Source organism: Bos grunniens, chromosome 1 (assembly GCF_055505025.1).
Source record: "Bos grunniens cultivar Pamir isolate PY7600 chromosome 1, Bosgru_T2T1.0, whole genome shotgun sequence".
Lineage (NCBI taxonomy): Eukaryota > Metazoa > Chordata > Mammalia > Artiodactyla > Bovidae > Bos > Bos grunniens.
The window spans coordinates 30509891-30525327 of NC_141165.1; the positions used below are offsets into that span (position 1 = coordinate 30509891).

Sequence of the window (15437 nt, forward strand, 5' to 3'; positions counted from 1 at the left end):
CAGTATAAACAACTTTGTGTAACTCTTCCCTTAGGGTTATAAATGGGTTTTTCTCCTTGTTTATCTGTTAGGTTTCTTTTGCTTCTAGAATAGTTGGGAGAAATGTTAATGAAAAATTTTGGTCTGATGACTCAAGTTTCAGTTGCTGTCCCTTTTGGTTTGAAGAGTTGTGTGGAAAGTATATAAACTAATCAAAATAGAGTTTTTGTTTTGTTGTGGAATATTTTTGTTTTTAGAAAAAAACACAGAATTGGAAGAAATGCTTATAAAATCTTGCATTACTCTAGGCTAGTTACAAAGGAGTAACCAGGTGGCATACATACATTTTAGAGGTGTGGCTATGTGAACAGATGGAAACCTTTATTGCATATCATCATATTGCTCTTTTCCATTAGATTTGTCTGTATCAAGTGTTCTTGGTGTAAATTCTTCAGTTGAATTACTTTTTATGTAGTGTATTTCTTTTGTCTTACATTCTTAACTTTGATCTGCTTTAATTGCTTTTTATACAAGTTAAGAGTTCTGGAAACACTAAAACATTGATGATAGGACATGCTCTTAAAAGTAGCCTTTAATTTTAAAGAATGGTTCCTGCAAAAGATGTAATATTCATATTTATGTCATTAGTTTTTTAAATTTCCTCGCAAAAATGAATCGTATTCATTAAAGAAAATTTAGAAAAATACAGAAGGAAAAATTTTGGTAGATTTTTGCCCAGAGATAACCACTGCTTAGGGCATTTGGTGTGTGTTCTTCAAATGATTTCCAAATGATGGTGATATAGAATAAACAGAATGCATTCATTTTAAATTTTTATTTTGTTTTCAGTGGAATTTAGTGAGTGCTAGTAGAAAACCATGACATGCAGCTTTACCCTAAAATTTATCATTGTTCAGATACACCTTTATAAAATGCAAGTTTAAAATTCTACCAGCTTGATGGTGTTGATACAAACCAGTGGAGCAGTTCATTGAGCATGTGGCCATAACTGAGCCTCAGTTCCCCTCTGTGTAATTGATCGCACACACGAAAGGGTTGTTAGGCCTAAACAAGGTAAATATAAATTGAGCGTCGTATCTGGCTGAACATACACACTGAAGAGCTCAATAAACTGTAACCCAAGGAAAACCTTTTACATTTTGGGGAACATCTCTGTGTTTTTAGGAATTAAGCTCATATACTAAGGTTAAACAAAAGTAAGTAATGTACAGAAACACATTAAAGTGACTTTTTTTCTCCTGTGTAAAATGTTATTTTAGATTTCACATTTTTTAAATTAAGGAGTACAACATAAGATGGTATTTGAATAGTGGTTGAAAAAAGGCTTCTATACTTTTCTTAGCCTTGTTATTGCTTGTTCTTTTCACAGTTTTTGTTCTGGATCATTAGAACTTGCCCCCTTTTTGGAGTGTCATCAAATTAGTCTTTGCTGCCTTGTCTATATTGCTTATTCATGTGTTTCTCTCACCCCCCACACACGTGCTACTTCACAGTGGTTCAGTGAAGTAAGCAGAGAGTAGGCATTCCCTTAAGAGGAGAGTCTTAGTTTTGCTATAGTGTTTCCTGTTTTCTCTCTCAAGTAGAGATTAGTTTATTCACATCTACAATTCAAACATTTAGTAATGTTTTATATTACTGCTTTGTGACATTGCCACTGATTTTAATCACTTGATGTCTCTGTCATCTACTCAGTATGTGTAAAGTTACAGTCATTAATACTGGACCTATTCAGAATGTGTTACATGAGAAATTTTGTGAATTAGTTATTTTTCAGGAAGAATACTAGGTTTGTGTTTTTATTGTGTATAAAAGTTTTTTTGAGGTATGATTGATTTATAATATTACATAAGTTTTGGGTATACAACAGAATGATTCACAATTGTTAAATATTATACTCCATTTATAGTTATTATAAAATATTGATTCTATTCCTTGTGCTTGTACAATTTATCTTTAAACACGTGAATATAATTGCAGCAGTCATGTAACACCTTTAATTCACTTACATATGCTCATAAAAGAATTCAAGGAAAATGTGATATTCAGATTGCATAAGAAGAGTATTAGCTCAGAGTACTTTAAATTTTCCCTTGAATTTTTTATCAGCTGCATAATCCATTCTACCTCTGACTACAGTTATCATAGTTGTTTTGCACCTGCTGCCTCCCAGGCCCGAGTGGCACATTCTGAGTTGTGGCAGCTATTGCTTCCCAGTCTGGAAATGCACAGTATTTTCATTTTAGAATTCATTGGTCCCAGACCTACTGGTGCACTTCTGCTGTCAATGGCTAGAGAACGGGTATTTGGTAGTTGGAACGCAGATATGATTTTACAGACAGTGCATGAGTAGATCCAGCTATAAGTTAAAGGGACTGTCATGGAAATAAATCAGGAAATCAGGATAATTTATGTCAGGCGGTTTAAATCAACATGAGTAAGTCTTTTTTCAAAAAAATCCTCTTGTAGCAAATGCAGTTGAAACAACATTGTAGTTTCTCCATACTGTTCATAATTGATATTGCTTTAATAAAAATATACTTTTAAAAACTATTTTTTGTGACCTAACAAGAGTTTCTTTTGTTTTCAACTTTAGAGCGAAAGCACAGCATTTCTATCAACTTATCCTTCCAATGGAACGATAGATTTAAAATATTTTCCATATTATGGGAAAAAACTGCATGTGAGTATTTAGAAATTCTTGAGTGGTTGAGACTCTTGGGAAGCCGGCACATCTGTATTAAAATGTCAGTTGTCTGGGTCAGGTAGACATACGCCCTGTGTGATGTGTGCGTCATCTGTTCTGGTTTTTACATACGTTGGTGATGGCAAATGGAGACTCCAGGTCTACAAGTGGAGTACAGAACGGAAGCAGATGAGTTAAAAGATGATTATTTTCAAAATAGCATTTTCTCTTTCGTGTGATAGAGTGTGCTTATTTAAAGAATATAGAAAAGTGGTTAAGTCATTACCCAGAGATAACTATTATTGTAGTGGAATTTCTTCCACATTTTTTCTATAAGTGTATTTTATATATACATATATATGTGTTATATATATATATATATTTACCGTTATACATATATAGTAGTAAACTTTTAATTTTATTTTGAAATAATTCTAAACTCAAGTGGCTTGCACCATACAGAGGATTCCTATTAACCTTTTACCCAACTTGCCTGTGTTGATGTTTTACATCATTTGTCGTGTCAGTCTCCATATGTGTTTTTCACATGAACCCTTGGTCATAGGTTATAAACACGGTGCTTCTTTACACTAAATGCTCTTTACATTGAATTTCCTAAAAGTAAGGACATTATCATAATAACCATCATGTACTTAACAAAGGAAATCAGCTGAACTGTATTAATATCTGACCTACAGACCATGTTGAAATGTCACCAGTTGTTCCAGTAATGTTCTTTATTGCACAAGAAAGTGTTTTCCTGGTCCAGGTTGTTACATTCTTACATCTTTAGTTGCCTGTAACCTGCAACAGTTCCTCAGTCTGTCTGCTTCATGCCCTTGAACTCCTCGAAAATGAGTGCAGGCCTTTTGGGGCTTACTTTGTGGCTTATGTTCCTCAGTTTGAGTTTATCTGATGTTTTTCATGGTTAAATGTAGGTTGTGCATTTTTGGCATGAATGCCTCAGAAGAAATGGTATGTCCTTTTCAGAATGGCATGTCAGGAGGGAAGTGGTATCAATATAGTCTCATAGATTGTTACATAATTTAGCTGTTAATACGTTATAATCATTTATTTTGGTGCTAAAACTCTCCCGCATTTGGCTGGTGGAGACTGGCTCTAGCTTCTGTGTCTTTTAGGCATGTTCCCTGGATTCCTACAGCACTAACTTACTTTCTGGCACCACAAGGGGTCCAGGTTCATCTTATATTTTCCCTGCCTCGGCCCTGGAATTAGCCCTTAGTTCCTTTTGGTGAAGGCTTGTATTTAGAAACCAGTGATGGCAAAACAGTTATGAGTATATTTGCATCAAGTTAAACAGCAACCGTAAGGATATTTAGAAACCTAAGTAGCATCAGTGAGGTAACCTTCCGCATGTTTATCAAACATACTAATAGATAAATACATGTTCTTCTCAAACACCTGGAACTGTCACAAAAATTTATCATAAAAAATGCATCTTCAAGTTTCATAGGATAGAAATATAATAATACCTTGTGATCAAATACAGTAAAACTAAAAATTATTGAAATAAAAGTGCCCTTCCTAAAGAGGGAGGAAGTGGGACCTTTCTATTAACTCTTGAGTAAAGAAGGGAACGTAAACCAAGTTTATAGAGTATCTAAAAATAATGAAACACAACATAATCACAATCTATGGAATACATTTAAAGCAGTGCTTAGAGGAAAATTCATAGTCATAAACACTTTGATCAGTAAAAAAAAAGTAAAAGTAAATGAATATTCAGTTAAGGAAAAACAGCTAGAAGATAAAAAAATACATCTGATTAATAGGTTAAAATCTTGTTTGTTTTTTTAATTTTTAAAGAATAGGCAAGCTCCTAAAAAGTGTAGGTAAAGTTACTGTAGAATTTGAATTAATGTATTTTCCTCTATTCGCCAGGGGAACTACCTGCAGCCACTAGTTGCCGTCCAGGTCGGCTTTGGTAGTGATGCTGACGTAAGAGAAGTAATGGTTGAGTGCAAGATCGATGGATCACCCAACCTAAAAACCCAGAATGACCGTGACAAGTTTTTAGGACGAGTTGCATTCAAGATCACCATGCATGCATAGTAGGAGTTAGGATGTCTCTACAGAGTAAACGTTGTGTTGTCTGTCTTCATTTTGTATCAGCGGGACCTGCCATTCCAGAATTATGAGACCACCTTGAGGAAAGGTGGAGTGGTACATGACACTGGGATAACATAATGTGCTTCCAGATAATAGTGGTCCATGTCCTTCGGAGTAACTGCCTGTTGCCTCTGCTGCCTTTTGAACCATGTACAGTCACCAGGTGGCGACTGTGAACACCTGATTCTGAACATGTAGGTTGGGGGTCTTGTCCAATTTTTATGTGGTTTAATTGCCAAGTGTCTAAAGCTTAATGTGCTGTGCTATGTAAATATTTTATAGATTTAACACTGGTTAACTGTCATATTTTGATGCCAGCAAAATTTTAAGGGATAAAATGGTACCTGACCAACATCAAGTGACTTCATAGCTGCAAGAAATTCAGTGTGTGGAAAAGTTCTGTATCTGAAGAGGAAAAAGGAAAATAAAAGTGGATTTTAAAGGTTGGCTTGGATGTTTTGTAAAATTATTTTTTACGTGCTGAATTAGTTTGTGGATCTTTTGCTGCAAAACGTAAAAACAAACAGAAAGAGATAGTGATGGGATTACTTTTAACACTGGAACTAAATCTTTTAAAGTAGTTAGATTGAAGTATTTTAGACCATAGATAAAAACAGCATTTTTAGGTTGGTCATTAGGAATACACACCTAAATTTTTATGAAATTAAATTCATAAGATTTAAATTGTGCAAGAGTTTGTGGGGTCTTATGACTGCTTTTATTTAGCTGATTGTGGAGTAGACTCTAATAAAAAATACAAATTGTGAAATATAAAAAACTTAAAACTTATTCAGAACTTCAAACCAAACAATAGTTAAACTTCAGCATTGTTTGATTAGTGTCATGAAACACTTCCTCCTTCAATCTGAGGTGTTTGGTATGATTCTTTGTCATAATGTCAGCTCCTTTCTCCTCACCTGAAAAAGGTGTGCTTCCCATACGATCTGTGGGTTTTTTTTTACCCCCCCCCCTTTTTTGTTACTTTTCTCCTTAAAAACCAAAGCTAGTATATTTGAGGCTTTGTTTGTGTTAGTGCAAGCCAGGAAGAGCAGGGACGCACCCAGCGGGTTCAGGAGTGGCTGTGTGGAGAAAACCTGTGTGCTCTGGGTGGTCTCGACTGGCCAGGTGGGCCAGCAGCCTAAACACTTCGGTGGTTATCACTCAGCCCCATTGGGAGGTCTGCTTATTGCTCTGCCACTAACATCTTAGTGATTACAGAGTTTCATTTAGAAGCCTCCTTTGCAACTGAAGAAAATGATTCTTGGAAACATTTTAAGAAATATTTATTTTTGGCCTGGCTGGGTCTTTGTTGTGCGGTTCTGCTCTAGTTGGAGAGAGTGGGGGCCACTCTCTAATTGTGTTGTGCAGGCTTCTCACTGTGGTGGCTTCTTGTTGCAGAGCACAGGCTCTAGGCACATGGGCTCAATAGTTGTGGCTCACAGGCCTGGTTACTCTGGCGTGTGGCATCTTCCTGAACCAAGAATCAAACTCGTGTCCCCTGCCCTGGCAGGCAGATTCTTAGCCATTGGACCACTGGGGAAGTCCCTGGAGTTGATAAACCAAACCTTTACTTTGATTTTCCTCTCAACCCTCTCAAGAGTATAAAACGAGGGGGTGGGGGCAGGGTGGTGAACGGCAGGCTGCAACTAGGATATTACTTTAGTCTGCTAAGTATGAACAGGTACTCAGCAGCTATCACTTAAATTTGTATTTTTGTATCTTTCAAAGTGTAGTGTGGGTAGAAATTTTGTTTTACGGAGCTTCAGTTCAGTCCAGTCACTCAGTCTTGTCCGACTCTTTGCGACCCCATGAATCACAGCACACCAGGCCTCCCTGTCCATCGCCAACTCCCGGAGTTTACCCAGACTCACGTCCATCGAGTCAGTGATACCATCTAGCCATCTCATTCTCTATCGTCGCCTTCTCCTCCTGCCCCCAATCCCTCCCAGCATCAGGGTCTTTTCCAATGAGTCAACTCTTCTCATGAGGTGGCCAAAGTATTGGAGTTTCAGCTTCAGCATCAGTCCTTCCAATGAACACCCAGGACTGATCTCCTTTAGGATGGACTGGTTGGCTCTTGCAGTCTAAGGGACTCTTCAGGAGTCTTCTCCAACACCACAGTTCAAAAGCATCAATTCTTCACAGTCCAACTCACATCCATACATGACCACTGGAAAAACCATAGGCTTGACTAGATGGACCTTTGTTGGCAAAGGTCTCTGCTTTTCAATATGCCATCTAGGTTGGTCATAACTTTCCTTCCAAGGAGTAAGCGTTTATTAATTTCCTGGCTGCAATCACCATCTGCAGTGATTTGGGGGCCCCTCGAATTAAAGTCTGACACTGCACTGTTTCCCCATCTATTTCCCATGAAGTGATGGGACCAGATGCCATGATCTTAGTTTTCTGAATGTTGAGCTTTAAACCAACTTTTTCACTCTCCTCTTTGACTTTCATCAAGAGGCTCTTTCGTTCCTCTTCACTTTCTGCCATAAGGGTGGTGTCGTCTGCATGTCTGAGGTTATTGATATTTCTCCCAGCAATCTTGATTCCAGCTTGTGCTTCTTCCAGCCCAGCGTTTCTCATGATGTACTCTGCATGTAAGTTAAATAAAGGAGCTTAGGTAAAAGCAAAGTACTTCTCAGAACATGTGATAAGACTTGAGATATCCAAAGTGGGTTGTGTGGGAGAGAAATTTTGGAGAGAAATAAAGGGGCGTGGTCACATCTGTGCCTCCTTGGTTCAGGAGGTTGGCTGTGGCTCAGCCCAACTGCCTGTGACCTTAGTTGACATACCCAACTTTTCCTAGCTCTGTTTCATATTGAAATTAGAGGTGTTTAACAGCTTCTTCACAGGCCTGTGGGCCAGGTAGTTTCCAGACTGAGGATAAAGAAATGAAGCACTGTGGTCTCTTGAAGATCTCAAACTGGGAGGGAGCAGGCTCTGAGATGATGGCAGGTACGTGCAAGGGAGTTGGGGAGGCCTAGGTCTTTCACGGGTACCCCAAGACAGTCAGTGTGGGCAGGGGTTGGGTCTGTATGGAATGAATACAGAGGCTGACTAGGAATGAATGGAGCCCTGGACATGTGTTGTTGAGTCTGCATTTTTGCTCCATTTCAGGTTTTTCTGAGAATTTCATGTGTATCTTGTTAACATGCAGATTCTGATTCCCTAGGAGACATTTCTACACTGAGCAACCTCAATGATGCTTATTCACAGACCACAGTTTGACTAGCAGGGGACAGAGAACTAAAGACAGCTTTGCATCCTCAGCGGCTGAGTCTGACACTAGTTTCATTACTGGAAGGAGAAGATTAAACTGTCAGTTGACATTAACTTGTACTTAAAATTCAACAGGTATGTTATTAATATATTTCTAGCTAAAAGAAAATTATGGGTTAAGTTTCTAAGTTTCTTCAGATGTCCAAACTTGGGAGTTTTTTTTTTTTTAAATACTGCTGCTGCTAGGTTGCTTCAGTTATGTCCGACTCTGCAACCCCATAGATGGCAGCCCACCAGGCTCCTCTGTCCCTGGGATTCTCCAGGCAAGAATACTGGAGTGGGTTGCTATTTCCTTCTCCAGTGCATGCATGCATGCTAAGTCGCTTCAGTTATGTCTGACTCTGTGCAACCCCATAGACGGCAGCCCACCAGGCTCCTCTGTCCACAGGGTTCTCCAGGCAAGAATACTAGAGTGGGTTGCCATTTCCTTCTCCAGGGGATCTTCCCAATCCAGGGATCAAACCCGCATCTCCTGTGTCTCTTGCATTGGCAGGCAGGTTCTTCACCACAGCGCCGCCTGGGAAACCCACACAATCATAGTGTCTCCGTACATGGTATCTTTTAGTCGGGTTTTCTGTACCAGGTACTTTCCCTGCCCCCCGTATGCAGTTAGTCCTATAACTTAAGCCCCGTTCTCCTTTCTTAGTGGTTACTTTGCCCCCATGTGCAGCAGTGAGATAAGAAAGGTTGGTCTGTCCTCTTCGTGAAACCCTCTCACTGAAGGTACAGCCCTGTGAGGAGGACTTCCCAGATTCTAGATAGAATCTGATGGAAGAGAGAAAGTCATGTAGAATCCACGATCCTTCATTGTGGAAGGAGGCGTAGGGGGAGTTGGACTTAAATCTTGATTTGCATTTGATTGCTTGGAAGTCTTTGGTGCGGTCCTTACTCTTCTGAGCTGCACTTCTCATTTTAACTGTAAAATGAAGCTGTTGCCACCCTTCAGGACTGAAGATTAAATGGGGAAATAGGCCATGCCAGCATGTGGTGGTGGTCAGTCTCTCAGTGGTGTATGATTCTGTGCAACCCCAGGGATGGTAGCCCCTCAGGCTCCTCTGTCCGTGGAATTTTCCAAGCAAGAATACTGGAATGGGTTGCCATTTCCTCCTCCAGGGGATCTTCCCCACCCAGGGATCAAACCTACGTCTCCTGCATTGCAGGTGGATTCTTTACCACTGAGCCACCAGGGAAGCCCACCAGCGTGTAGTAGTTGTTGACAGATGTTTGTTTCCGAGGACTTCCTGCTCCTTTTGAAGTTACGGGATTTTCAGTAACTTGGGATAGTGTAACTACTGTGTTGCTACTGCGTTGAAGGATTGTTTATTACTGAGAAGGGCATGGTAAAGAAGGAGTTGAAAGTCTTTTTTGGGTGCCTATGATCCTGTGCAGTGGATTTGTATGGAGGGAGAGGGATACAAGTGAATTTGAAACCGTCAGTCCACGTGAATTTGAATTTCAAAGGGTTATTCTTGCTTTAATACAGTCATCAAGTTGGCATTTAAAGAAGGCTGAACAGAATTTGCTATGTTGATATCAGAGTTTTCTAGCTCCCTTGCTCCCACCCTGAAGGAGCTGTATTTTGAGCAGTGGGTGAACAGTGGGTCTTCATGTGCGCCTCCCTGAGGCTGGCCGGAGGTTGACTGCTGCTCTAGGGAGGGAGCATCTGTTCCCAGGAGCGCTTCCTTCACCCCGGAAGTGACACAAGGAGATCAGGGTCTTCCTGAACAAACCAGTTTCCTCCCATACAGAACTTCTTATGAGTGCTTTTGGGATTTGTGTTCAGAAGCGTAGAGCAGTCTTTGACCCCTGTCACAAGTGGCAGGATTTGTCTGTTGAGGACGAGCTTACTTTTTAGAAACAGAATTCACTAGGGAGTCAAGACTGGTAAGAGCTGATATCTAAGAGTGAAAACCAAAGCAGAGCATGTCTTCTAACCTGCTCTTTTAAGATTATTTGTGTGGTCTTGGGATAACTCAGAAGAGCCTTGATACAATGAATTGGATCTGACTGGTGACCAAGCGGCTAGTGACAGACTATCATTAGTTGTGGGTTTGCTTGAAAACAGGCCCACTACCCACTCAGATATGAATCTGTTTGGATTGGAGGGAGTGCAGCTCTGCTGGTTACAAGAGACCCTGAGAAAACCAGGAGGCAGGGCTACTGGCTCAGGTGAACTTGGGGTGATGCTGAGCTCCCAAAAGCCTTGTGCTGACACACGGGAAGGGTCCCTTCTGTTCTGCAGGTCAGAGCCCCAGGTCTCTTAATGCCAGAGCCAAAGGAGAAGGGTGGGTGACATCAAGGGGCAGGCATGGGTACCACGTGTTTTTTTTTTTTTTTTTTGCATTAACCTCGTTCCTTATGATCTTCCTCTGGGTGGCTAAGAACAGCTGGGGGATGGTGTGGAAAGGATGGATTTTCTGCAGAATTATGTGTACCCTCAGATAAGAGCTCTGCTGGGGTGGGGAAGGAGTTGATGTGTTGAGACTATATGACAGGGTAGAGGGTGGCCAGTGATAACTGGAGTGACAACTAAGGGCCAGGGAGGAAGAGCCAAATGTGGCGTTGCGGGCAGAGGAGTTGACAGGGATGACTGAAAATTCAGAGCACCTTCTGAGACCATTCATCCAGCTTGGCCTTGCTGTGGGTGAAATCACTGTGGTCACTGGCATTTGGGCCCCCATGACCTCCGCCAGGACCTGTGCTCCTGTTGCATCATATGGCAGTAAGGACATTACAAATGAAATTAAGGATTTACTTATCAGTTGACTTTAAAATGAGATTATCCTGGATTTTCCAGAGGGCTCAAGGTAATCAGGGGAGCCTGAGGCAGAGGATGAGATGGTTGGATGGCATCACTGACTCAATGGACATGAGTTTGAGTAAATTCTGGGAGTTGGTGATAGATAGGGAGGCCTGGCGTGCTGCAGTCGATGGGGTTGCAAAGAGTCAGACACGACTGAGTGACTGAACTGAACTGAACTGAGGCAGAAGTCAGGTCCCAAGTGTGAGAAGATATTGTTGCTCTCCTGATGAAGACGGCTGTGTGGAAATGGGAGAAGGAACCGAATTCTGGAAGCCAAGTTTTCTCAGTCCTCCGGAAGAGAGTTCAGCCCAGCCCACAGTGTGCCTGCAGCCCTGTGAGACCCCAAGACTGCCGACCACAGAAATGGAGACGGTAAATAAATGAGTATTATCTGAAGCCACTAAATTTGTGGTCATTTGTCATAGCTAATGGAAAGCTAAGATGGTCATTTTCTCAGTGAAGTTTGTATGCTCTAACCCAGTACTTCTCAAGCCTAGGGTGCATGTAATTCATCAAGGAATCCTGTTTAAAATGCATGTTCTGGACTTCCCTGGTGGTCCACTGGATAAGAATCCACCTGCCAAAGCAGGGGACGTGGCTTTGATCCCTGGTCCAGAAGATACCACATGCCAGTGGGTCAGCTAAGCCCGTGCACCACAGCTACTGAGCCTGCACACCCTAGAGCCCATTCTCTGTAACAGGAGAATCCCCCACTCGCCACAGCTACAGAGAGACCGTGTAGCAACAAAGACCCAGTACACACTAAAAAATAAAATCATAAACTATTCTGAAGCAGCCATGTCTGGGGTGGGGCCTGAGAGTCTGCATTCCTGACATGCTCCCATCTGCTGCTCTAAGGAGCACCTTTGCCCACAAGGTCTTGTGCATCCTGGTCAGTGCACGGCCTGGAGTTCAGAGCCAGGGCAAAGGAGGGAGTGGACACTGAGTGGAGAAGGGCCTAGTATACATGTCATAGTGCTGTGGAACAGTATTCACAGAGACTGAAGTGGAGAGGAGCCCTGTGGTATGAGCCCCTGGCTTTTGTGTCTTGAGCTTCATGGCTGTGGTCCGTGGCATGCATGGCAGGCAGGACGTTGGTACGGGTGGGGTGTTTCCATGTCCTTTGCTTTTTTCTGAGGCCTTAGAGGAGGACAAGAGCTGGCAGCTATTGGTGCTACCTTCCTGAGGTTTTCAGACTGATAGTGCCAGTCTGACCTTTAGCCATGTCCTTGCCAGCACTCCCTTTCTCCCAGCTGAATAGAAGGTCAGCTTCTGGAGGCCACTGGCTTGAAGATGAAGGGAACCCACCTCATCAACACACTCTGCAAAGTTGCTATCACTTAGAAGGAATAGTCATTCATTAAAAAAAGAAGAAATTTGGACTTGGCAGTTCAGTGGTCAAGACTCTGCACTTCTGAGGTAGAGCTTTGATCCCTGGTTGGGGAACTAAGATCCCACATGCTGCAAGGCACAGCTTATAAAGTTTTAAAATTTTTTAAAATGTTTTAAATGTGTATCAGGCAGTATACTAGGATCTTGGGACACACAGGGGATCAAAACAAGATCCCTGTGCTCGTGGACCTCACAGCCTAGCAACTACAGCAAGGCTGAAACTGCTGCTAGTAGGCTCTGTGTGGGTGGCTGTGATTGCTGCTCTTCCAGGAGGTGGTGGCCTCTGGCCGGGGTGGGCTGCTCCCCCTGCTATGCTTGCCTTCTGCCCCCAGCCAGCACTCACCAGGTCTGGGGAGCCTCTTCTGAGGAGACACGTTGAAACTGACTTTAAACGGCTTTAAGTTAGGATCTACCCAGAAGGATGGCTGTAACCACACCTGCAGACCCAGTCTTCCAAATCCTCGCTTTTTGTAAATGCTTTGAGACAAAGGATTGTAGAAGTCTCTGTCAGATCCTTAACTCCAGTGGACAAGAAATTTAGCTGGTATAGCAGGTGCAGAATTCCAAAATCTCTCTTAATTGGGAAAGAATAATGTGATATTTCTAAGTATGTTTGTTGCAAGTATAAGAAACACATGTTAGCATTTAAATGTAGTGCAAGGGCTCCTGAAAGCCTCCTCTCTGGTCCTTAGTCTGTCTATTGGGGTTCCTCAGAGAAGCAGCTATTTTTAAAGAATGTCCCAGAATCTATCTCAGAAAGTTAATGAGGCACCCCAAGTAAAGTGACTTCACAGCAGACCCCAAGGATCAGCCAGATTTGGGGTGCCCCAGACCTCTGTGACAGCCTTACTGGAGGAACCCCAACTAGTCAACTCTGTTTAGACTGTAGACGCAAACAGCAGTGCGTTTTTCTCTGCAGTCTGGATGGGTGTCTTTTCCACACTGAGCCTTCTGATTAGGGGTGGCCTGGGCAGAGGAGCACAGCCTGTCCTCTGGGCTGTTGGAGATATACCCAGTTGGGTCTTTCTAGACTCTTTTCCCTTATAGATTATTAGAAAATATTGAGTGCTAAACAGTAGGTTCTTATTGTTTACCTATTTTATACATGGTAGCAGGTGAGTCTTTTTATTTTAAACATATATTTATTTGGCTTCACTGAGCCATGTGAGATCTTTAGTTGCGGCATGTGGGATCTAGTTCCCTGACCAGGGATGGAACATGAACACTCTGTACTGGGAGCTTGGAGTTTTAGCCACTGAACCAGCATGCAAGTCCCAGCTGTCTTTTCGATGCTGGCCTGGCGCGCTTTCCACTTTACTCCATGTGTCGCCATTTCTGTGAGTCCTGTAGTTACAGGGCTTCTGAAGTAGCAGCTCCTGAGGCTGCACTCAGTCTCTTGCTGGCCCGACTGTCCCCAGCCTGCCAGGAACGTGCCTCTGTCCATTGGCAGTCCTGCCTCAGGGTCGTGCGGCTCCGCACTTGCCCTCTCTGTTCTCAGGGCTGTCTGGGCACTGGCTCTTTGCTGGTCAGTGCCTGTCTGTCCTGTTTAGACCTGGTCATTTGTGCTGTTTTGTGACACCGAAGCATCAAGTCTGTGAAATATGTATCTTTTCTCATCAGTGATTGTTGGACAACCCCCGCCCCTGCACCGCGCCACCCTTCCCCAGGCCAGGAACCTACCCTCTGCGGGCCTCTAGTCTCTTGCCCTCCTACCTGGGGCTGCTTGTGACATCCCACCCTCCAAGGCCCCTGCGCCTGTTGTACTGACTTCTGGCCCTCACTTTGCCCCAGTTCCTGAGGGATGTTGCTCAGAATTTAACATTCCTGCCCCGGGGCGAGGCACATTCCCATCCTAGTTTCCCTGAAGTGCCTGGGAGGCGCTGAGAGGGCACAGGGGAGGCTGCCATTCAGTGAGGATGAGAGAAGTCCAACCGGGGCCTTGGTTTTAGTGGCGTTCCACTGGAGATCCAGGTCTTTGCTCAGACCTGCCCTCCCATACTGAAAAGCATGCCTGTTTTTGTTAAGCACCCAGTCCTCCACCACTGTGCACCCAAAACAGTGTTGCTCCAGAATGCAAATGTTTGCTTATAAGAAATTCTTCAGCAGGGCTGCTCCAGAGGGGTAAGAGGGGGTGTCCATGGTCTCTGCCTGGCCACATCACAGCTCCTGGGTGTTGCCCACCTCAGGCCATGTAGTCCAGGCGAGGCTGCCACACCAGCCAGTTTGCAGGGGTGAGGAGTTGCCTGAGCCGAGCTCATCTACATGGTCTTCGCAGCCCCACGAGTTCGTGTTGGGATAGCATGGTCCCAGGCTGGTCCAGGGAATGTGAACCCTAAGACACAGGTCAGGTGAAGCGCTGACCTGGGCTGGAGGCCTGGGGGTACTGAGGAGTCCAGCAGCTGCTGGGGACCATCTGGCCACCATCTGGGGAGAACTCGCCTGAGAAAAGAACCCGCAGGGTCAAGAGATGGGCGGGGAAGCAAACAGGAGACTTTTGGGCACAGCCATGCCACCTTCAGACACTGCCTGCTGGGGACCCCACTTCCAAAAGATGCTGCCCTCCCTCGGAGAGGCTGGGGCAGGAGAGAGGGGCTTTGCTGTAGGAATTAGTCTTTCTTTCCTTTGCCACTGTTCCAACTTGCTGCACAGACCTCAAAACCACATTCTCATTCACGGGAAGACCCAGGGAACTGACCGCCCATACCCTCACCCCCAACCACCTTTGAGCCAAGAAGTGACAGACAGCCCATTTGACCTGGATTTCTTGGTGTGAAATGTAAGCTTACACTTAACCAGAATGGAAAAGACTGCCTTGAAGGGGCCTGGAGCGGCTCTCACTGATCCTTAGGAGTACATCGTGGAGTTTGGCCGCTCACCTTCAATCCTGGCTCTGCCCCTCGCTCGAGCTGTGTGATCTTGGACAGTAACTTCTCGGTTTCTCAGCTTTGTTTGTAAGCTAGAACAGTCTTAGAAGAATGCCTGGCCATTAGTGCCCAATGCCTTAGCTACTTAATACTGGTTTCTTTTCTTTTTTTTTGGCCAAATTTCATGGTTTTAGTAACAGGCATACAGTGTGCACAGAAGCTGTCTGTTCTTTTTCTTTGGTGCGGAGCCTGGCGTGGAGATTGGTGGCCAGCTGGGCTGCGG

General features: G+C 43.5%; 1 protein-coding gene across 3 annotated transcripts in view; it reads left to right on the forward strand.

Annotated features, from left to right (window-relative positions):
- Positions 1 to 5260, forward strand: part of ATP1B3 (ATPase Na+/K+ transporting subunit beta 3) — a 36428-nt gene extending 31168 nt beyond the window's left edge. For all 3 annotated transcript variants that reach the window (XM_086380526.1, XM_086380692.1, XM_086380603.1), the window contains 2 exons: positions 2594 to 2680; positions 4586 to 5260. In XM_086380526.1, the coding sequence (XP_086236652.1) occupies positions 2594 to 2680; positions 4586 to 4756 (258 nt within the window). In that variant the 3' untranslated portion in view covers positions 4757 to 5260. The remainder of the gene's footprint in view (positions 1 to 2593; positions 2681 to 4585) is intronic.
- The last annotated feature ends 10177 nt before the right edge of the window (positions 5261 to 15437 follow it).